The 18,225-nt window shown below is 36.2% G+C and overlaps 1 protein-coding gene across 2 annotated transcripts; it reads right to left on the minus strand.

Moving 5' to 3' along the window:
• Positions 1–213: 213 nt before the first annotated feature.
• Positions 214–12,090, minus strand: LOC129280084 (uncharacterized). Of its 2 annotated transcripts, XM_064112420.1 has the most exons (7): positions 11,812–12,085; positions 11,346–11,618; positions 10,302–10,355; positions 9,753–10,028; positions 3,507–3,578; positions 2,273–2,381; positions 214–1,732 (listed from the first exon to the last, which is right to left on the minus strand). In XM_064112420.1, the coding sequence occupies exons 1-6, from the start codon at positions 11,936–11,938 to the stop codon at positions 2,308–2,310; spliced, it is 876 nt and encodes a 291-aa protein (XP_063968490.1). In that variant the 5' UTR covers positions 11,939–12,085; the 3' UTR covers positions 214–1,732; positions 2,273–2,307. The 2 variants fall into 2 exon arrangements, with proteins under 2 accessions (XP_063968490.1, XP_063968489.1); XM_064112419.1 differs by lacking the exons at positions 214–1,732; positions 2,273–2,381; positions 3,507–3,578 and having other exon boundaries at positions 8,891–10,028; positions 11,812–12,090.
• Between the last annotated feature and the right edge of the window lie 6,135 nt (positions 12,091–18,225).

The following is an 18,225-nucleotide window of genomic DNA, read 5'->3' on the forward strand; positions in this document are numbered from 1 at the left end:
GCTGCTATTGATGGAAATTGTCGACTTCACGTTGTCATCCCAACTAACACTAGATTTTAAGTAGAAATTCATTGCATTAAAAAAAATCTTTGAAACATTCCCTAAAAGAGCGTAGATAAACTTCATCCAACGTTTCTAATTTTATTTAGTCTGCATGAAAAAAATTGATAATACAAAAACAACAAAACACAAACAGACTTAGGTATTGCAAAATGAAGTCAGGCCTTATTTTTATTGACTTTCATACAAAAGGAATCAGGAATATATTAATTACATTTGTAAGATAACATCTGACTTGTCAATATATAATTAGCACAAATTCGTTGTAGGCAATTGTGCAAATGTATGATTTGTTTTATCATTTATAATTTTGAGCGTATTTATCGGTGCACAATGATGATTTCATATTTACAGTGCCACTGATAGTATGCATAGTATAGTTGCAAAAAATAATGGTATTACTTGTGGTTAAACCATAACATTCAAACCATACATAACGACATAATTTAAGATTAATATTTAGATGCTTAGAAGTATATTTTATTTACAGCTTTAACATTAAATTTGATGTTTGCAAATAGTCACCTATCGGCAATTAACAATTCCAAACAATTTTGAGTGAAACTTATGGCATCAATTTCGACCATTGCCATGGGTACCTGCTTGTCCCCATTGTCCGAAACGAATTATAAATGTTGTTTTGTATCATTCAGTTCCATTTTGTCTCGGCAGGATACCACCATATGGGTTAAAGGGTTGTAGAAATCATCATAAAAATAAGACATCGAAGAGAATTCTTGCAAACCAAATTTGTCCCGATAAAGTCCCGAACCATTTGGATATAAAACCCAGTTTTAAAAAGAGAAGCAGCTCTTCATAAGTTCAAAAAAAGCGTTGTGGATCAAAAACCTTATGCAAATAAAGTAAGATCTGAGAGAGTGGGAAACTTCGATCACTTACTATATATGAACACGTACGTGAATTCGCATATAACCACAAAAAAAACGTATTCGCTAGCTGGTATGATCATGGTTCAACTGTTCAATATTTTGTTTGCAAAAGTGTTTAGATACACATAAGTAAATTTGATAGACAAATAACAGTTGTGAAAATGTGAGGTCCGGCAGATTGTTGTAAAACGGCTGCGTTTTGCATTCTGATGGTAGTGTAATGTATCACGATAAATTTTGGTCCGCTTCATCATTTCTTTGAGATAACATAAAGTTCATTATTTATCATTTCGTGTTCAATCTTTTCAGAACCCTCTAGGCACCTAGGCATGCTATCAGACTGGCTACAAATGAATGCAGCCGAGCGCGTGATACTGTCGGTGTAGGTTCGGCAATCAGCGTATGCGTAGGCATTTTCATTAGCCATTGAAGGTTCTTGGCTGCATGTTTCGCAGTCATCTTCCTTGTTTAGGACATGGTAGAATTCTGATTCTGGCACGGGAACATCACCTTCCTCAGTAATGACATTATAGAAATCGGATTCTCGAACCAGAATACCGTCGCTTGTGTCTTCTTCCTTAGTGTTTCCGATCCGAGTTCGTACCGAGTCTACCTCAGATGGCTGTTGACCGCTACCAAGGTTTCGTGGAGGAAGTTTTGGTTGATCCCTGCTTGTCTGTTGGTCAGTGGGAGGGCGCTCTTTATTTTCTCGTGACGTTGCATCGGCACGCCATCTTCGTGAATGATTTCGAGGCGAGTAGACCACCCGACGATCCCGGTTTCTGAAGTGTGTTGGGGAAATCGATTGAGGAGTGTTAGAATATCATGAGGGCTAGGCAGATGAGTTTGAATGCACAATACTAAACAATAATCAGCTATATACATGATATATAACCTGGCTGGAAAGATCACAATGTCCCACAGTGTGTGCCACAGTGTGCATGCGCCACAGTCTGTTCATAGTGTGAAACATTCAGCATGTACAGTGATATCACTTTCACGCTGTGAAGTATGAGCATTTTAAAAGTGTAAATAATATTTTCACATAATCTGATGAGTGAAAACACTGTGATCACGCTGTATATATATATACATATATATATATATATTGTAAAAACATTTTTCAAGTCAACCTTGCCCCCAATACTTTAATTATGCCCAGCTACTGAAATAATGTATAGTTAAGTTAAGTATAAAACAACGTAATTTGTACATGTTAGAAGGGAACTAATGATTTTACAAACCACTCCGCCCTTTCTTTATCAGACTTTCTAAATTGCCAATATTTATCATTAAGTTTTATAAAAATGTAATGCAAATACCTCAAAGAAGCAAAGGCGATTATGATGAGTAATACTTAAAAAAAACTCGCACCGCCAACAACAAAGGGTCTTAACTGACCCCATGACCATGACCAAGATCCCGTTGATCCTAAAGAAAGGAAAAGTAAAACGAAAATAGATAAATGTCCTGAAATAATAAAATATAAATAAGATCATCACAACTGAAAGCCCTCCGCCACCAAAAAAGAAAAAAAAAATACACCCCCCTAAAAAAATGAAAATGCTGCAATAGCACCAGCACATCGGGACGGGGCAGATGTTATATGCTGCCATTCTTTTTGTTTCCCAATTAGATAAGAGAGCCACTGCAGATCTTTCGACTTAGTGCCCAATAACATAAACATTTGAGATAATGACAGTGGGGGCTGATTTTAAAGATCGAGTATACACAATATCAACACAATCAATTCACAGAAATCAGCCCAACAACTTAATGCTCCTTTAATGTCTCAGTAACTGTTAATGAAATGACGGGAACTTCCGGACAAGCGCCATCGTACATATCATCCTCTATCAATGAAGGCAGTAGTGTTTCCCCATAAAAACATAGTATATGGGAATAAGTAGTTAAACAAGCACATCACTTGTATTTCTCAATTAAAAAATATTTCGCACAGATTCGAGAATGTGCTGTATTGAAAATGTTCCTCTTACAATCGGAATGCGTTGTTATTTGAAAAAAAAAATAACAATGAGACCAATAAATTATGCGTGTTAGTTCGGATACCAAAATTGGGATTTTGACAAAGTAGTCCATTTAGCCCTAGCAATGTTTTTTTGTGAAAACCAAATTGTACCAGAATTTCTCCCAAATTTCATATTTGTTTATTTGTTGATAATAGTGTCACTTTTGATTACGATTTTCAAAGTGCTACCGTCATACATGTATATAGTAGTTCTTACTTTACCACCACTAGTACCATATATTAGTACTATTACAATTTATATTGCTACTAATACAAGCTCTGACAATGATGATGATGATTGTTATTAACAATATTATTTAGCATAATGCAAGTATATAAGTATCGCTAAGATGCCAAAAATGATAACGGTAATAGGTAAAACCAATGTATTTTTGTTTTAGCTTTGATGATGTGTGGCACTCGCAAATATTAACAAAATTAAGTATAATCTCACAAAATTGTCCCCTTTTCAAAATGTACTAGCGAGAAAATATTCAAAATGATACAAATTATGTATCCGCATATACCTTCAGATACATCCGTACTACCATTAGGCTTGGTGTGCGTGCAGTTGCTTTTTGATGCGTTTCCAGATTTAACTTGAACAAGAACAGAGGGATAGAGAAAAAAATTATTAATTCAAACATAATCTCGTGGAAAAGACAAGTTAATATAGATTTGTTTTTATTACTTATCTATTGATATAGATTAATGGGAACAACAAACTATGCAAACTTCCAAGCAGTGTAGGGAAAAAAGTGGTCACAGACATTCTTGTACCTTTTTTCTATTTTACTTTATAACTTCAAAGTTTGGCAAAATAGAGAAGTGTTTTTTTTAGATAAACTATTTTTTAAAACTATTTTTTGTTAACTGTTTGAATACCAAATTGTTTTCGGATGAAGGGTCTCATTTTCTTTATTTCTTCAAATCTATATATTCAACAAAAATAAGTGGAAAGCTTATGGATTATTCCGTCTTATTTCGTAAGATGGCATCCTTACAATTGCACAGACAAAAGCACAAACTCTTAACACAAATCCGTCAAATTAACTGGACCAGTAGTCAACTGGACGCAATTGACATGTCTAGTCACATCTCTGACATATACATGTATTCTAGTCCAAAATAAGTCTGCTCTAGTGAAATGCGACTAAACAATCGTCAATATGACTAGAATAACCGTCGCACCCAGCTGACCCTATCAACTAGTAATTTTTGACTGTTTTTTCTAAGTGTACACAGTGTGGAGGCTCACCTTCATATACAGACGCTCCGATAACCACCACAGAATTTCATTGCATCGCCTTTGCATGGTAAGCCACATTTATTGCCGAGAACGGGGTCTATAACTTTACTAATACATGCCTTCGGCAGCTCACACGAGCAAGAGCATTTTGTTCTGTTGTATGCTGCAGCAACCCGATATCCCCTTGTTTTGCATGTTGCTGTACACAAATCAGGTGTTACCTCTGTGAGGTGTAGATGATATAGCACATTTATGTCAAAGCAGGTTTGGGGATAGCAACCCAGGTAGTCGCCATCTGAATTGATAATTATAATAAAAAAATTATAAGATAGCATTGTTAACGTCGACAAGTGGATTTGAATGTGAAGGGAACCCGGGGCCACTTACATTGACGAGTGGATACCATGCGCGACGAAAAAAACACGTAAAATGTTGTCTATTTCAAGATAGGGCACGTTACGTACGTAACGTAATAAGGATGTCAAAAACACAAAAAATAATGAAAAAAAGGGTATCTATTTTAGGAAAGCTACGTGTTTAGGATCATATTTGCGAGGATATAAAGATGGAGACTAAAATGTTTTTTTTTAAATAAAGAATGTACTTTTTGCCCCAACAGTCACCACTACATGTACGTGTTTAGAGTACGATTCGTTGGAGGTGGGGCTGTACTAAACCCAATGATGTAAAGGTAAAATCCGTGACATAACAATTAAAATATCGCTGTTCTTGTTTAGGGGCTTAATTCAGGGACTACTTGCCAAGAGTATCGTTCTGTTTCCAATACTTGTTAAGGGTCGGGTTCCACACGCAAATACTTGTTAAGGGTGCATTTTCAGAATATGGAAAATACTTGTTTTTCGATACCCCATGGAAGTGCCACCCCCCCCCCTCCCCCGGGGGGGAGGGATTCGATGTAAATATTCAACACAATTGATGGCTGTGAATGAAAACTAAAAAAAAAAATCATAATTACACAAATGGTTGACGATTTTTATTATTTATTTATTTATCTATTTATTTTGTTTGGAGGAGGGAGGGGGGTTGTTTTCTGTTAGGGTACAATATCTAAATGGTGGAAAATTGCTCTTTGACTTTAAAAGTTATTTATCATGAAAGACTTACCATTTGCGCGTCTTCCATCGACTTCTGTACTCGATGTGCTGTTCGCACTACCCACAGCAGCCAGAAGTAACTGAACTGCCATTATCAAATATACTCTGTTTACCATACAAATTGTATCCATTGTCTTACATGGTGTACATCCAAAGCACTATTATGCTACCGTTTTTTTCTGATTGTCCATTTCCTATGTCAGATTCAGCATGTTGTTCACTGCAGTTTGCATCATGTCCATCAGAGCTACCGAGATTCCCAATCCTGTATAAATACTTAACGGTTGAAATGAATGACTGTCGGTTTCCTTATGTTCAAAATGGCGACAATACAGGACTTCATGAGAACAGCCCTTACAGTTTTACTTTGTTTATGAAACCATAATTTATTTTGATGTTTAATGCGGGTTACTTTCGCCAGAGTGGGGAGAGCGTGTTTAGTATAAAGAGTGCATTAATTGCTCTGTAAAGTACTTAGTGTACTCTTGTTGAACTTGTAATCGATGGAAGCATCGTGTGCTACATTTATCAGACTAACGAAAAAAAAACACTGAAATTGAAACAGACAAACAACTAAAGGCCAACATAAACATTTGTTTGTAAGATGAAATAACAACAACGAAGTATGAGCATAGAAAATTAAAGAACGACAATCTTATATTACGACCAAAACGTTATAAAAGAACCCGAAAGATTGAATGAGAGATGGATTTTGTCTACAAATTTTGGTCTCATATGCTTCTGCGTTTCAGGTTTTCTGAAAATCGTCCATACAATAATTACCAGACTATCAACAAGGTCAAACGTGTTTTAATGATAAGACTAAACATATGCCGTCTAAAAGCTTTGGATATTTTTTTTTATATATTGTGTATCAAATCAAACAAAATTTAGGAAATGAATAACCCTTTGTCTTGCCTTGCAATCGTCATGTAACACGATCGAAACAGATCTTCACTTTTGACAAGCAATTAAGTAGGTGTTTAATCCCTGAAAATGGTTTATACAATTATTTATCTCTTATCTACAAGTAGTACGTAATTTATCATCGAGATAGTTTTTAACTTACGTTTGACTTAAGGTGAAAATGAGGAAGAAGAAACAAAACCCTCAAAATAGAGATGTTCTCACTTCAAATATACTTTCTTGTTTTATATTATGATGGAATTGAATTTTAATTGTTTTGATTTAATTTATGCCCGACTTTATTCATTTTTTTTATAGGGGCGGACTTCCCCTTTATAGGTGGATGTTGCCATGAAACGATTTTGTTAAATAGGACTCAAAGCCGGTTGGCGACATCACACGGCAGACGGGGGAAATTCGTTAGAATGTTATAATTCAATACAACACATTTAAAGTGGAAGTTTACCCTGACAAAATAGTCAAATGTTAAAAGAGCAGAAAAGATAATAGAAAAACTTATTGCCGAAGGGTTTGAGAAACCTATATTAAATAATAAAAAAGTGTTTGAGAATTGTAATTATCTGATTTGTGACGTCATATGGGAGGAGCTTACTTACAAAGTGTATGGTAAAAAATAAATTAATTGTAATTTTCTCAGAAAATTAAAACTGTTTTTTACGGTATCTTCAGAATATCAATAGACGAATCATTTCACATCCGTTGATATTAGAAAAAGGAAACAAAAATATGTCACAACAAACCATTAATAAAGAAATGGAATGTATGCAGTTTATATTGCATAACATATGGGGGCAGCTGCTCGATTATGAGGTCACAAATCCAAATCCTGACATTATAATATATTTCTTAATCTTTAATTGATTTTCCTCCAACATTTACCACTAATTTCATTCCATTTAATTACAAACTTTTATTCAGGGTGAGCTTCCTCTTCTGGAGTGGAATAAAGGAAGTTTTTCACTGCCAAACTGATAATCTCAACCAACCCCTATGGAAATCGTTTTTGCAGATCGGTATAAACATAAAAAAGATCGACTGCGCTGTGCACCCCCCCCCCCCCCCCCATTCTTGCTCAATCATTTAGTTCACGTTTAAAAAGTATGTTCAATGTGTGTAAACAAGAGCGATATTAGGAAGTTTTTGCGTCTGCATCATGAACGGATTTAAGAACACGGTAAACGTATTGAAAATTATCGTCAAATAACAAAGACCTTTGTTGACAATTGGTGAATCGGAACAGCAATTTAGTCCTAAGTTTCGAAGTTGATGAACAATTGCGAATTTCGTCGTTTGGTGGGAGTCCATGGCGGCACTATTGTTTTGATTCATACATTTTCGACAAAGACTTCTTTGTTGTTCTTTGTCATGAGGGGCATTTGATAATACGTTGTTTATGTCAAGCTCATTCTTTTTGTGCCCTCCCCCCTATACTTCCATCTCTCACAATATGCCTACACTCCTTTTCACTCTATTTATACCGTATGGACATGATGGATATGATATTCCTTTATCTAAAACCATAACACAGTCTGAAGTGAGGTTTCACTTCCTCATCAATATCTCTTTGCTCTTTTCCTGTTTGATAGTCAGATTTTATCATGGAAATTCCAAACTATTTAGATAGGTTTACTGATGTAAATTATGTTACTTGATTAGTTTATACGTAAATCAAAGTAGGCAAGGCTTCTTAGTCAATGCATAAAATCGTCAGTGTTCAAGTAATTATATAGAATAATAGAAATGCTTCTAATGACATATTCTATCACAGAAAACAACAACCATAAAACAAAGGGCACCGAGTGGTGTCCATTGATTAAAAGCAGTTTTAGGGACAATAGAAAACAAGGCATAAGCGATTTTGTGTATCGCCCACTTGTGAAAGTAACCAGAAATATCGTGTTTTGCGAGGGCACGCAACATAATTGTATTAAAAATTTCATTGTAAAAAAAAATGGAAGAATGGACTAACATTATTTTTTCATAAGAGTCTTGTACATAAGCTTTAATGTTTACCATAAAAATGACATTTGATCTGATCATGTGACCTCTAAACACAAAACTACGCAGGTCTCCTAAGTACAGCTACAACCAAAATTTTGGACCAAAAGTGACTTAGGGTGGCGGGGTTATGTCATAGCAGGGACCTCAACATTTTCTTTGACCTTACCATGTATCATCCGACTGCAGCATAACATGAAGGTCCCATATGTACTTCTACCATTCAAGTTTGGTTGAAAGGTGACTTACGGTGGTGGAGTTATGTGTCATGAGAGAGTCTTGCACGTAAACTTAACGTTGACCTGAAAATGACCTTTGACCTTTACCATGTGACCTCCGACTGCAGAATAACACGCAGGTCGCCTAAGTACATGTACATCTACCATCCAAGTTTGGTTGAAAAGTGACAACAGTTGCAGAGTTTTGTGTCATAATGTTTGTGACGGACTGACGGACGACATTCGGATGCCTTAGTCTTGCCTTAACCTCTGGTGGGGGGACAACAAAGTGAGAACAATAAAACTTATTCCAATAAAGAGCATAGAGATCCTAACTCTTAGAGACAATGTGACAAAGGTTTGTGAAGACACCACGAACAAATTTGTTTGTACACTGAAAATATGCCCCAAAATATTGATTTGTTTTTATTGTATTGATAGCACATACTCTTTGTCTATTACATATTTGGTGAAACCTACATCCTGCTCGCATGAAAGAACGCCGGATCTACAGATAGACTTCATAAAGTGATAAATCGAAATATGTAAAACGCAATGGGGGGATTTGGAATCGTGGTCGCATTGTCTGTCAAATGGGATGATGTCCAAAGCAGTAGTGATTGCAATATTTATTACATCTACACTCTCACAACGTTCATAGTATTATAGGTTCTATTATTCTTATAGTGTCAATTATCTCAATTCGAAACATAGATTTCGCATCTAATATGTAAGACTTAACAATACAGCACCGACGATAGGTTCTGTACTGGTAAAATAGAGCATATTGCCTGGGTAAATTTCTTCGACTATGGTTTCTTCGACAGCACGTTCCTGTAAATATTAAAATGACATTTGGCTGTTTGGTAACGAATTTCATCCTTTCCAAATGGAAATAGCTAGGATTTTCGTGAATTCCACTAATTACTAAGAAACCAGAGTAATAAATCTAAAGTTTGGATGAAAATATGCTTGTCCAAACTGAAGGGGCTTCGCAAGACAAGTTTACATGAATCCAGCTCAGAATTCATCCCATTACCCATTGTACCAAATCTCACAACTTTGCATTTTGAGACGCCATTGCCTCGTAAGGTACATTTTGCATACCAGGTCCGTCTTGGATAACGTATCCATCTGCATCAGTCATGCTATCTTTAACGTTTTCTTCTCCCCTAAACCGACTCCCCTCAGAATGCATGTCGACATATCCATGATACCCTTTATTGTCTTGAACAGCATCCATGATATCATCAATACCTTCCTTACCCGTATCGGGATTTCTCTGGAATTTCCGTGTTGCTTGAGTCGAGAAATGACATTGGTCAGCTTCTGCGTAGACATGCGAAACAGATTCTTGCGTTAGCCTCTCCAACGCCCTATTCGTGTCGCTGGTATCGGAATGAGCTTCTTTAATTTGATCTGCTTCGGGTGGATATGTCGTGGGTTGTCTTCCTAGTCGGCGATGTCGATTTACCATGCACCCTATGATTCCGACGATAATCGCGACGGGAACTATCAGAACACTGATGATAATTTGAAGACCTCGTTATATGATACATTAAGGAAATAAGGAGATAAATGTAATTATTAAACAACCAGATGCACTGTGCGAATAAAGTTTATTTTCAATTGTCATGGTATTTTCTTAATATATGTGAAATCAGCATTTATATTGTTTTATTTTTTCTTCTTTAATTTCGGTCCTAAGACAAGATAACTCAGTACACTACATGTATTTTTCAATAAATAAAAAACTACTTTACCAAAATCGTTTTCAAATGACCAGATATATAATTAAGAAATTATAATATTTACCAGTTTTTTCCTGTTTTTGTTGGTTACACATGTCGCCCAGGGTGCCAGCAAAGACTGCATGATATGAACAAAAAACGTACAACAGAGTTTCATTGAAAATCGAGATCGACTGGAAAAGTATGAAAAAAAATAAGAGGTAAAAAACGTTGAAATTGTCGTTTTTTATCACCAAATGGATACCCAAGGTCATTAATTTCCATTCATTTTAAAGGCCTGTATATATTTCTTGAGATAATAAACTATTCTTTAAGGAAATGGTATATTTTCACGGTTATTTACATGCAACTTTGACGATAGACTCCATTTACGTCTACGTTCTACCAAATTAATTCGGTGAAGGTATCGGTATACAGTTTAAATATAATATTACGTGCCAATGAGATATGGTGTAAAAAGTAACAATGAACTGTCACGCAGCAAGTACATGATGTTGACAGGAATTCACTGTTACGGTACTTTTCAGCGTACAGGTACAAAACATATAATATATTTTTAAAAAATCGTGATATTCCCGCTATTTTTCTGCAAAAAATAGATATGGATCGCGTTGCCGACAGAAGTTCGATCAAACTCAACTGAAAATTAAACGCAACTCGATTTTCAACATATGAAATGCGCGTATCGGCTTCTTCTTCCTTTTTTTTTTTTTTTAATGCGTAGAAGAAGTGTAAACCTTTTTGCAAAGGTTCCCAAGTTATCCACAAAAACCTAACGCAGTCTCAGCGAAATTTCCAAGCACTATAGGGGAAAAACATGTCAAAGGCACTCGTGTACATTTTTTTTTTTTTTTTTTTTTTTTGGGGGGGGGGGGTTAACCTTGTAATTCTAAATTTTGGTATGGATCGAAAAAGAAGTGTTCTCTCAGATAAGTTCAATTTCTATTATCTTTTTACTGTTTGAATACCAAATCATGTTTTTTTTTCATTTCGTAAAATCTAAAAAGAATAGGAAAGCTTATATACTATTCACTCTACATATTTCGTTATCCTTATAAATGCTTAGATAATTGCTCAGATAACAGCATTTTACAGCAAGAAGACTTACCATGGTATACAGATGCCCGTAAATAACCTCCACAGAATCTTAGTGCATCAAATCTACATGGTAGACCACAATATTTGTCTTCCAGCTTCTCACTATGACACGCCTTCTGCAGCTCACAAGAGCAAGAGCACTCTGTTCTGTTGTGCACCGCAGCTACCCTGTAGCCCTGCTGTTTGCATGCAGCTGTGCACGAATCTGGGGTCATTTCCGAGAGGATTGGGTAATAGAGCAGGTCTAAGCAAGTTTGATAGTAACAACCCATATAGTCACCATCTGAAAAAAAATTAAGATTCTTATCCTAGTAAAACATTATAAAGTGATTCGATGGCTCTGGTCCTGACGATCTTAATAATTATTACATGCTAATGGCAATCGTTTCTTATTATTCAGATAGTGGGCAAATCAACAGCCCATGTATTTTTTTTTTTTGAATTTGATATTCGCATAGGAAAAGAAAAAAAAATACCTTCTGCGCTTCTTTCTGCCGATACAGTGCTCGATGTGTTGTCTTCACCATTCACGGCCGCCAGGAGTAAACGAAGTGCAATGATCCAGTACACTCTGTTTGCCATACGAAATGTATCCATTGCCATACATAAACTAAATTCAAAGCTTTTTATATGCTATTTTATCCTGACTGCCCATTCCCTATCTCAGATTGATCACGTTGCCCACTGCAGTTTAGATCGTGTCCATCAGAGCTACCGAGATTTCCCATCCTGTATAAATACTTCACTGTTGAAATGGATGGCCGTCGGTTTCCTTATGTTCAAAATGGCAATAGAACAGGAATTTAGGAAAACCGCACTTACAGTCTTACTTTGTTTTACGAAACCATGACCTCCTTTAATCTTCATTGTTGGTTACTTTTGCCAAGGTGCTTTAGTATTAACGAGTGCATTAATTGCTACGCAAAAAACGCTCTTGTTGCAAAAGAGAGAGAGGGGGAATTAAGAATGTAAAATAAAATTGAAACAAACAACTAAAGGCCAACATGAACATGTGGAATCTTCGCACTGCCAAACTGATCATCTCGAGCAAACCCTATGGAAATCGTTTCGGGCAGATTGGACTAGGCCAGGGAGCCGTTGCATAAAATGTGCTACAATAACACATTTACAATAATAGTTATAAACTACTGAAATGCATCAATCTGATTGGCTGCTAGTTAATTTGTATAAAAAAATCTTGCATTTTTTTATTATAACAAGTCTTTATGAAACGTGAGGCTGGTCTATATAAGCCATCAAAGTGATCGACTCTGCTGTGCCCCCCCCCCCCCCCCTCAAGTATTTTGGGCATGTTTAAACATTCTGTTCATCCGGGTAACCAGAGTGTTTTGTTAGGAAGCTTTTGCATATGCATCGGGGATGGATTCAAAAACACAGTTAACGTATTGACAATACGTTTACTCTAGACCGACTCCCTTTAGAATGCATGTCAACATATCAATGATACCCTTTATTGTCTTGAACAGCATCCATGGTCTCATCAGAACCTTCCTGACCCGGATCCGGATCTAAATTTCTCTGGAGCTTGTTTTGTGTTGGTCGAGTCGAGAAAAGACACTCGTCAGCTTCAGCGTAGACATGCGAATCGGAATCTTGCGTAAACCTCTCCAATATCTCATTCATGTCGCTGGCACCGGGATGAACTTCTTTAATCAGCGTCTGGCGGATTCGTTGTGGGTTGTCTTCCTAGTTGGCGATGTCGATGTTGTCGATGCACCATGAACCAGACGATTCTGACGATGATTAAAACAACAGGAACCATCACATCACTGATGATTATTTGAAGATGTCGGTATAAAAAAAAAAAAAATGTGATTTATTAGTGGAATGTTGAGATAAATGTAAATCTATAAGTATTAAGGAGCCAAATGCACTGTGCGAATAAATTCTATTTTCAGTGTTTTCTTCTTCTTTTTATGTGAACAGTACAGTGGCGGAACGTGAGCCGAAGGAGACAAATGATTGGAGGGGCACTGTATTCTTTGTGAACAATGCTGTGCCCCTCCAATGCTTTGTCTCCTCTGGGTCACGGTCCGACACTGTATGTGAAAATAGCATCCATATTTTGTTTTCTTCTAAAGGCAAACAAACAAACAAAAGGAAAGTAATATTAAAAATATATAGTCATGCTCCTATGTTTAAAACTGCATTTTTCAAAGACAGGCCATGTTTTTAAGAATCGGACACCAATAACTACTACTGGTACCAATTGACGCGTGGCTTTCACTTTCCCGTACCAATTTCGATGGTATAAGGAAGATATGAGTTTTACTGGCATAAACAGAAGCTCCGTCAAAACCGCCACAAAACAGCACACGGTCCCCTCGGCAGGGCAGGCCGCATCTATCGTCAGCCAGGTGGGAGTCCTTACAGATGTGTTTACAGGAGCAAGAACATTTGGTTCGGTTGTAGATTAGAGCATATGGATATCCATTTTCTTTACACGCTGCTGTGCACGAATCGGGTGTTGTGGATTGGGAAATATTGACGACATAGTCGAAGTGCAAGCATCCTTGAGCAAAGCAACCGATGTAAACACCATCTGTAAAATAAGATTTAAAAAAATAATAATAAAAAAATCAATTTAGTTGCATTTTATCCAAGTGTTGTATTTAATACTGAACAAAAACTTTCCTTAGCCCATGCCACAATACTTTTTGAAATCTTGCACATATCTATAATCTAATTCAACAATTGTAATTGAAAGTTACCTCCTTACTTTTTGTTCCAGAGAAGCTGATAAAATAGCTATAATTTTAGGGTAACATCAATGGTGCAGTTTGAAACATTAAATTCAAAGGAAATATCGCAAATACAATTGCCACCCTTGCCGGATTAATTCAGCGTCCAAAGAGTTAGGGGTGAATTGAAGACTCATCGTACTATGCAAGCACATGCTTAACTGCTGTGAACATACTGTTCATTTTGACCTCCTAATAATTACTGATTCTTTAACATTTCTTGCCACTCGATTAGTTAATTTTCTATGTATTCATTACTTTTTTTTACTTTATACAGTCAGTTGACCATGCTGTGCACCTTGAGTGTCATTATTCGACAGATTTGTGCGCGCTACAAATTTTAAATTGTTAATATTGCTTTTATCATTATTAAACGCAACAAGAAAAAAACACCAACATGTGACGAAATAAAATAAACATGTTAAAACCTTTGATAGGATTATGCTACTTTTGGTTCCTTTATTGTTTTACAGCTACCCTCAGAGGTATGAACATTTATGATGAAATAACAACCGTTTATTCATGGTTAAAAATGATTCATATCTTCGGCATGGATTTCTTCCTCTGGACACTTGTAAGTTTTTATTTAAATAATCTTTTATTCTCTTCTCTTATCAAACAAATTTGAACATAGTAAAATATTACATTCATGAACCAAAACAATGTCATAAAAAAATTCTAAATCAAAATAGCTGATATATGTTTTTTCTAATAAGATTGATTCCATAATTATTTATTTTCCAAGGAATATGTATTATTTTCTCTAACATTTAGACACATACATAATATATACATATGTATGTTTTATTGAAGAAAAAAAACAGTACAACCTAAAATCAAACAAATTATTCACCATTTCTTGATGGTTGTATCACATACACATACACACATACAAAAATCTTAAATCATGTACGCAGGTAAATTATTAAAATGCAACTAATAACATTTATGAGATAAGATTTAATATTCATAATCCTCGGACCTCCCCCACACACTGCTTGATCAAAACGATAGTCATTGTCTTTTCCTCGATCGCGTTAACAATCTTGGTAAAGTCCAAGTAATTACACCTAAACACACACACACACTCATTTGAAATGATTCATTTTTTTTAGTTAACTTTATCAGAATTAGAAAACATACCCTTAGCCGTTCGCTCTTCTGCCTGTGTTCCCTCAGTAGCATGTGTAAAATTTCTATCGGTGGAAACATCATCCACACTTAGAACTACATGTAGCAAACATATAGCAAGGATAGATTTACACATCTTGACTCTAATCTTTAAGAAAATTGTCCTTGTTTGTTACTTTGTTACACTCGCGAAACAAAAAGATAATATCGTTCATATTCACGCGACAGATATCGTGAAAGTTTTGTAGTACCATTATTACTTTCAATTACTTCTTGGCAGACCCATGTTTATTGATGTTCAAGAGCATTTAATAGTTGTTTCAGTTGTTATTAATCATCTTTAGAGTAATCTATTCTATTTTTGCATCAATGATTGTTGTAAAGATGTAGATATGTGAAATATCACACTTTCGAAAAGCAGACGGGAAAGCTGTTTATGATATGATATGATATATTATACTATTATGTTCGAAGACCCCACCCCTTCATCGGGCCCTTTCCTTATGATGTCTGTTTAAACGCAGGGCATGATACATTCCTCCTCTAATTCGGCGAAGACATAAGAGGCGACCCCCCCCCCCTCCTTGCACAAGTGCAAGTGCACAATACATTTTCACTTACTAGGGAATGTTGACGAGGGGGGTCTAGATATTTTTATTAACATGATAACTGATTAGCATGCAGTCACAATAACAAGTCATGACATATTACTTCTTAATTAGCTATCATTACTATTCCCTCCCATTTTTTAAACTTATAGTTGAAGGACACACACTACTATTAAATGGGATCCGGCAATTTCGGGATACCCATACCTAAAATGACGTAATCATTAGAAAAAATATTCGTACAAAATCAATGGTGCATTTCTGAACATTTTTTTTCATATGGGCATAGAGAAGGATTACTACTGGATCTGTTCAGTCCCAAGGTAAAGCAGTAATTTGTCAATGCTGGATTTTACGGGAACTTAATTAGTTTCCCAATGAAACCCTAAGAGCACTGTGACTGGAACCAAGTTTGCATTTAGCCTGGGTTTGAGCCCCTGTAGCGCGAAAACAAATGCTGAAAACCCTTTTCATATTTTTAGCATTTGAAGGATATTGGATGAACTCCCAAATGATAAAGGTTTGGATGGTGTCATTACTAATATTTATTTTTGGTGATTTTTATTTTTTCAAATCTCATTTTTAACACACGAGTCTACGGGGAAATAGCTTAGTGGTGTGTGCCCTGAACGGGTAATGTGCAGTAAACCGGGCTAGTTGGATGTAATTGCTGCTGGAAGGGAAACTGATTAAAAAGGAGGGGTGCAAACACTCTGAATTAACGCCTGTCATAAAGTTCTATCTTGAAACCCAATTGGCAGCCAACTAGGCACTTTTTTCTTCAAAATACTCAAACAAATATAAAAATGCCAGTTTTGCTATTGACTTTGTATGTAATTTTGTCACCTATGTTAGTTTCTTCAACGCAAGACTAGCATGCGCGTAGTATTTAGAAATACATGAGATATGAGATTCGTAGTCCAAAACATAAATAGGCCAGCATTTAGTTTATTGTTAGTAATTCTCTTTCAACATCTTCCCAAGATAGGATTTGAGGCAAGTTAAAAGGAATAACATGACATGGTAAAATTTGCAGTTTTTGAATGGAATTTGATAGCAATGATCGTCTGGTTAATGTGATTAATTATTAAACGCAAATTTCGTATTTATTGTACTTAGGTCTAGATCTATTATAGTACAACGTCAGGCCCAGCCCCTAAAATATGTAGAAGTAGGTCTAGATTTAGGCTATAATTTGTTAATGGTCGTCAAAATGGCAGATCCACAGAAATGGTGTTCCAAATATGTCGAAATTTTAGACAGTTAAGACAGATACAAAAGGACCAAGATATCACCACATTTCTTAGCCCCACCTGTCATGCGGTTTGGTACAGTGGTTTTCTCCCCTTTCTCTGTTTTAACTATCTCTCTGGAAAACTTTAGTGCAGTTGATTCAAATTCACAATTCCTGCACTTGAATAATGGCAATAACTGCAATTCCTCTTATTTTTTTCCTTTTTCTTCAGGAATCATCCACTCCATGTTTCAGCACCAGGTCCCAGGCCAGGGCTAAATGTGTATGCTGTTGGCAAGCTTCATTGATGACCATGGTAAGCTTCTCTACATCAACAATCCGATGGCCGACAGTGGAACCATCAGTGGTATAGAGTCTTCTGATGCCTTTGGCCTGAGAATCATTGTTGTGAAAGAGCGACTGACAGGATTATCATTCTGGTGAAGTTAGCATGCTCATCACGGGCATTTGTGCGGTCCAAGTCCTCTCTTGTTAGACATAGATCTACATATTTCATCTTTAGAAAACTGTTGGGATTACCAAGCTACCCACTTCAGCCCCATGTTCCATATGGATATGGCCAGGTACAAAGAAGTTATTTTGCTTGTCAGATAGTTTCTTGGAGCCCATTATGACTGCGTTGGGTTTGATCGGAAAAATGTTCACTTGTATTTATACACTTTTCTAGTGTGTATCCCAAAGGCTTTCAAACTCAACCCCACCCCCCCCCCCCTCAATCAATCATCAAAAAAGTCTCAAATTGTTTCATGGCGTTTATTATATTTTAAAGACAACCATTATTTTTTATCCCAGAAGGGCATCAGTAACAAACTTGTAGCAAGGATGCACTGAGTCTTTGCATGTCCTTCACCTAGTTTACATGCCATAATTGATATGGTGACAGATTGATGCTGATTACACATTGACCAGCAATGAATTAATGTCCCTTTCTTGTACTAGCTTATTAACTATTACTGTGGATCATGATGAACATCACAATTTATCTAGCTCTCATTCTCTGTCATTTTGCTCATCTCTTCCCCCCCCCCCTCTTTCTCTCTCTCTCTCTCTCTCTTCTCCTTCCTTCATGTCTAACTCATTTCTTTCTTTATCCAGCTCATTTGATCTGCCTCCTTTAAAACCCTGAATATTGCT

This window comes from Lytechinus pictus, chromosome 17, assembly GCF_037042905.1.
Source record: "Lytechinus pictus isolate F3 Inbred chromosome 17, Lp3.0, whole genome shotgun sequence".
NCBI lineage: Eukaryota > Metazoa > Echinodermata > Echinoidea > Temnopleuroida > Toxopneustidae > Lytechinus > Lytechinus pictus.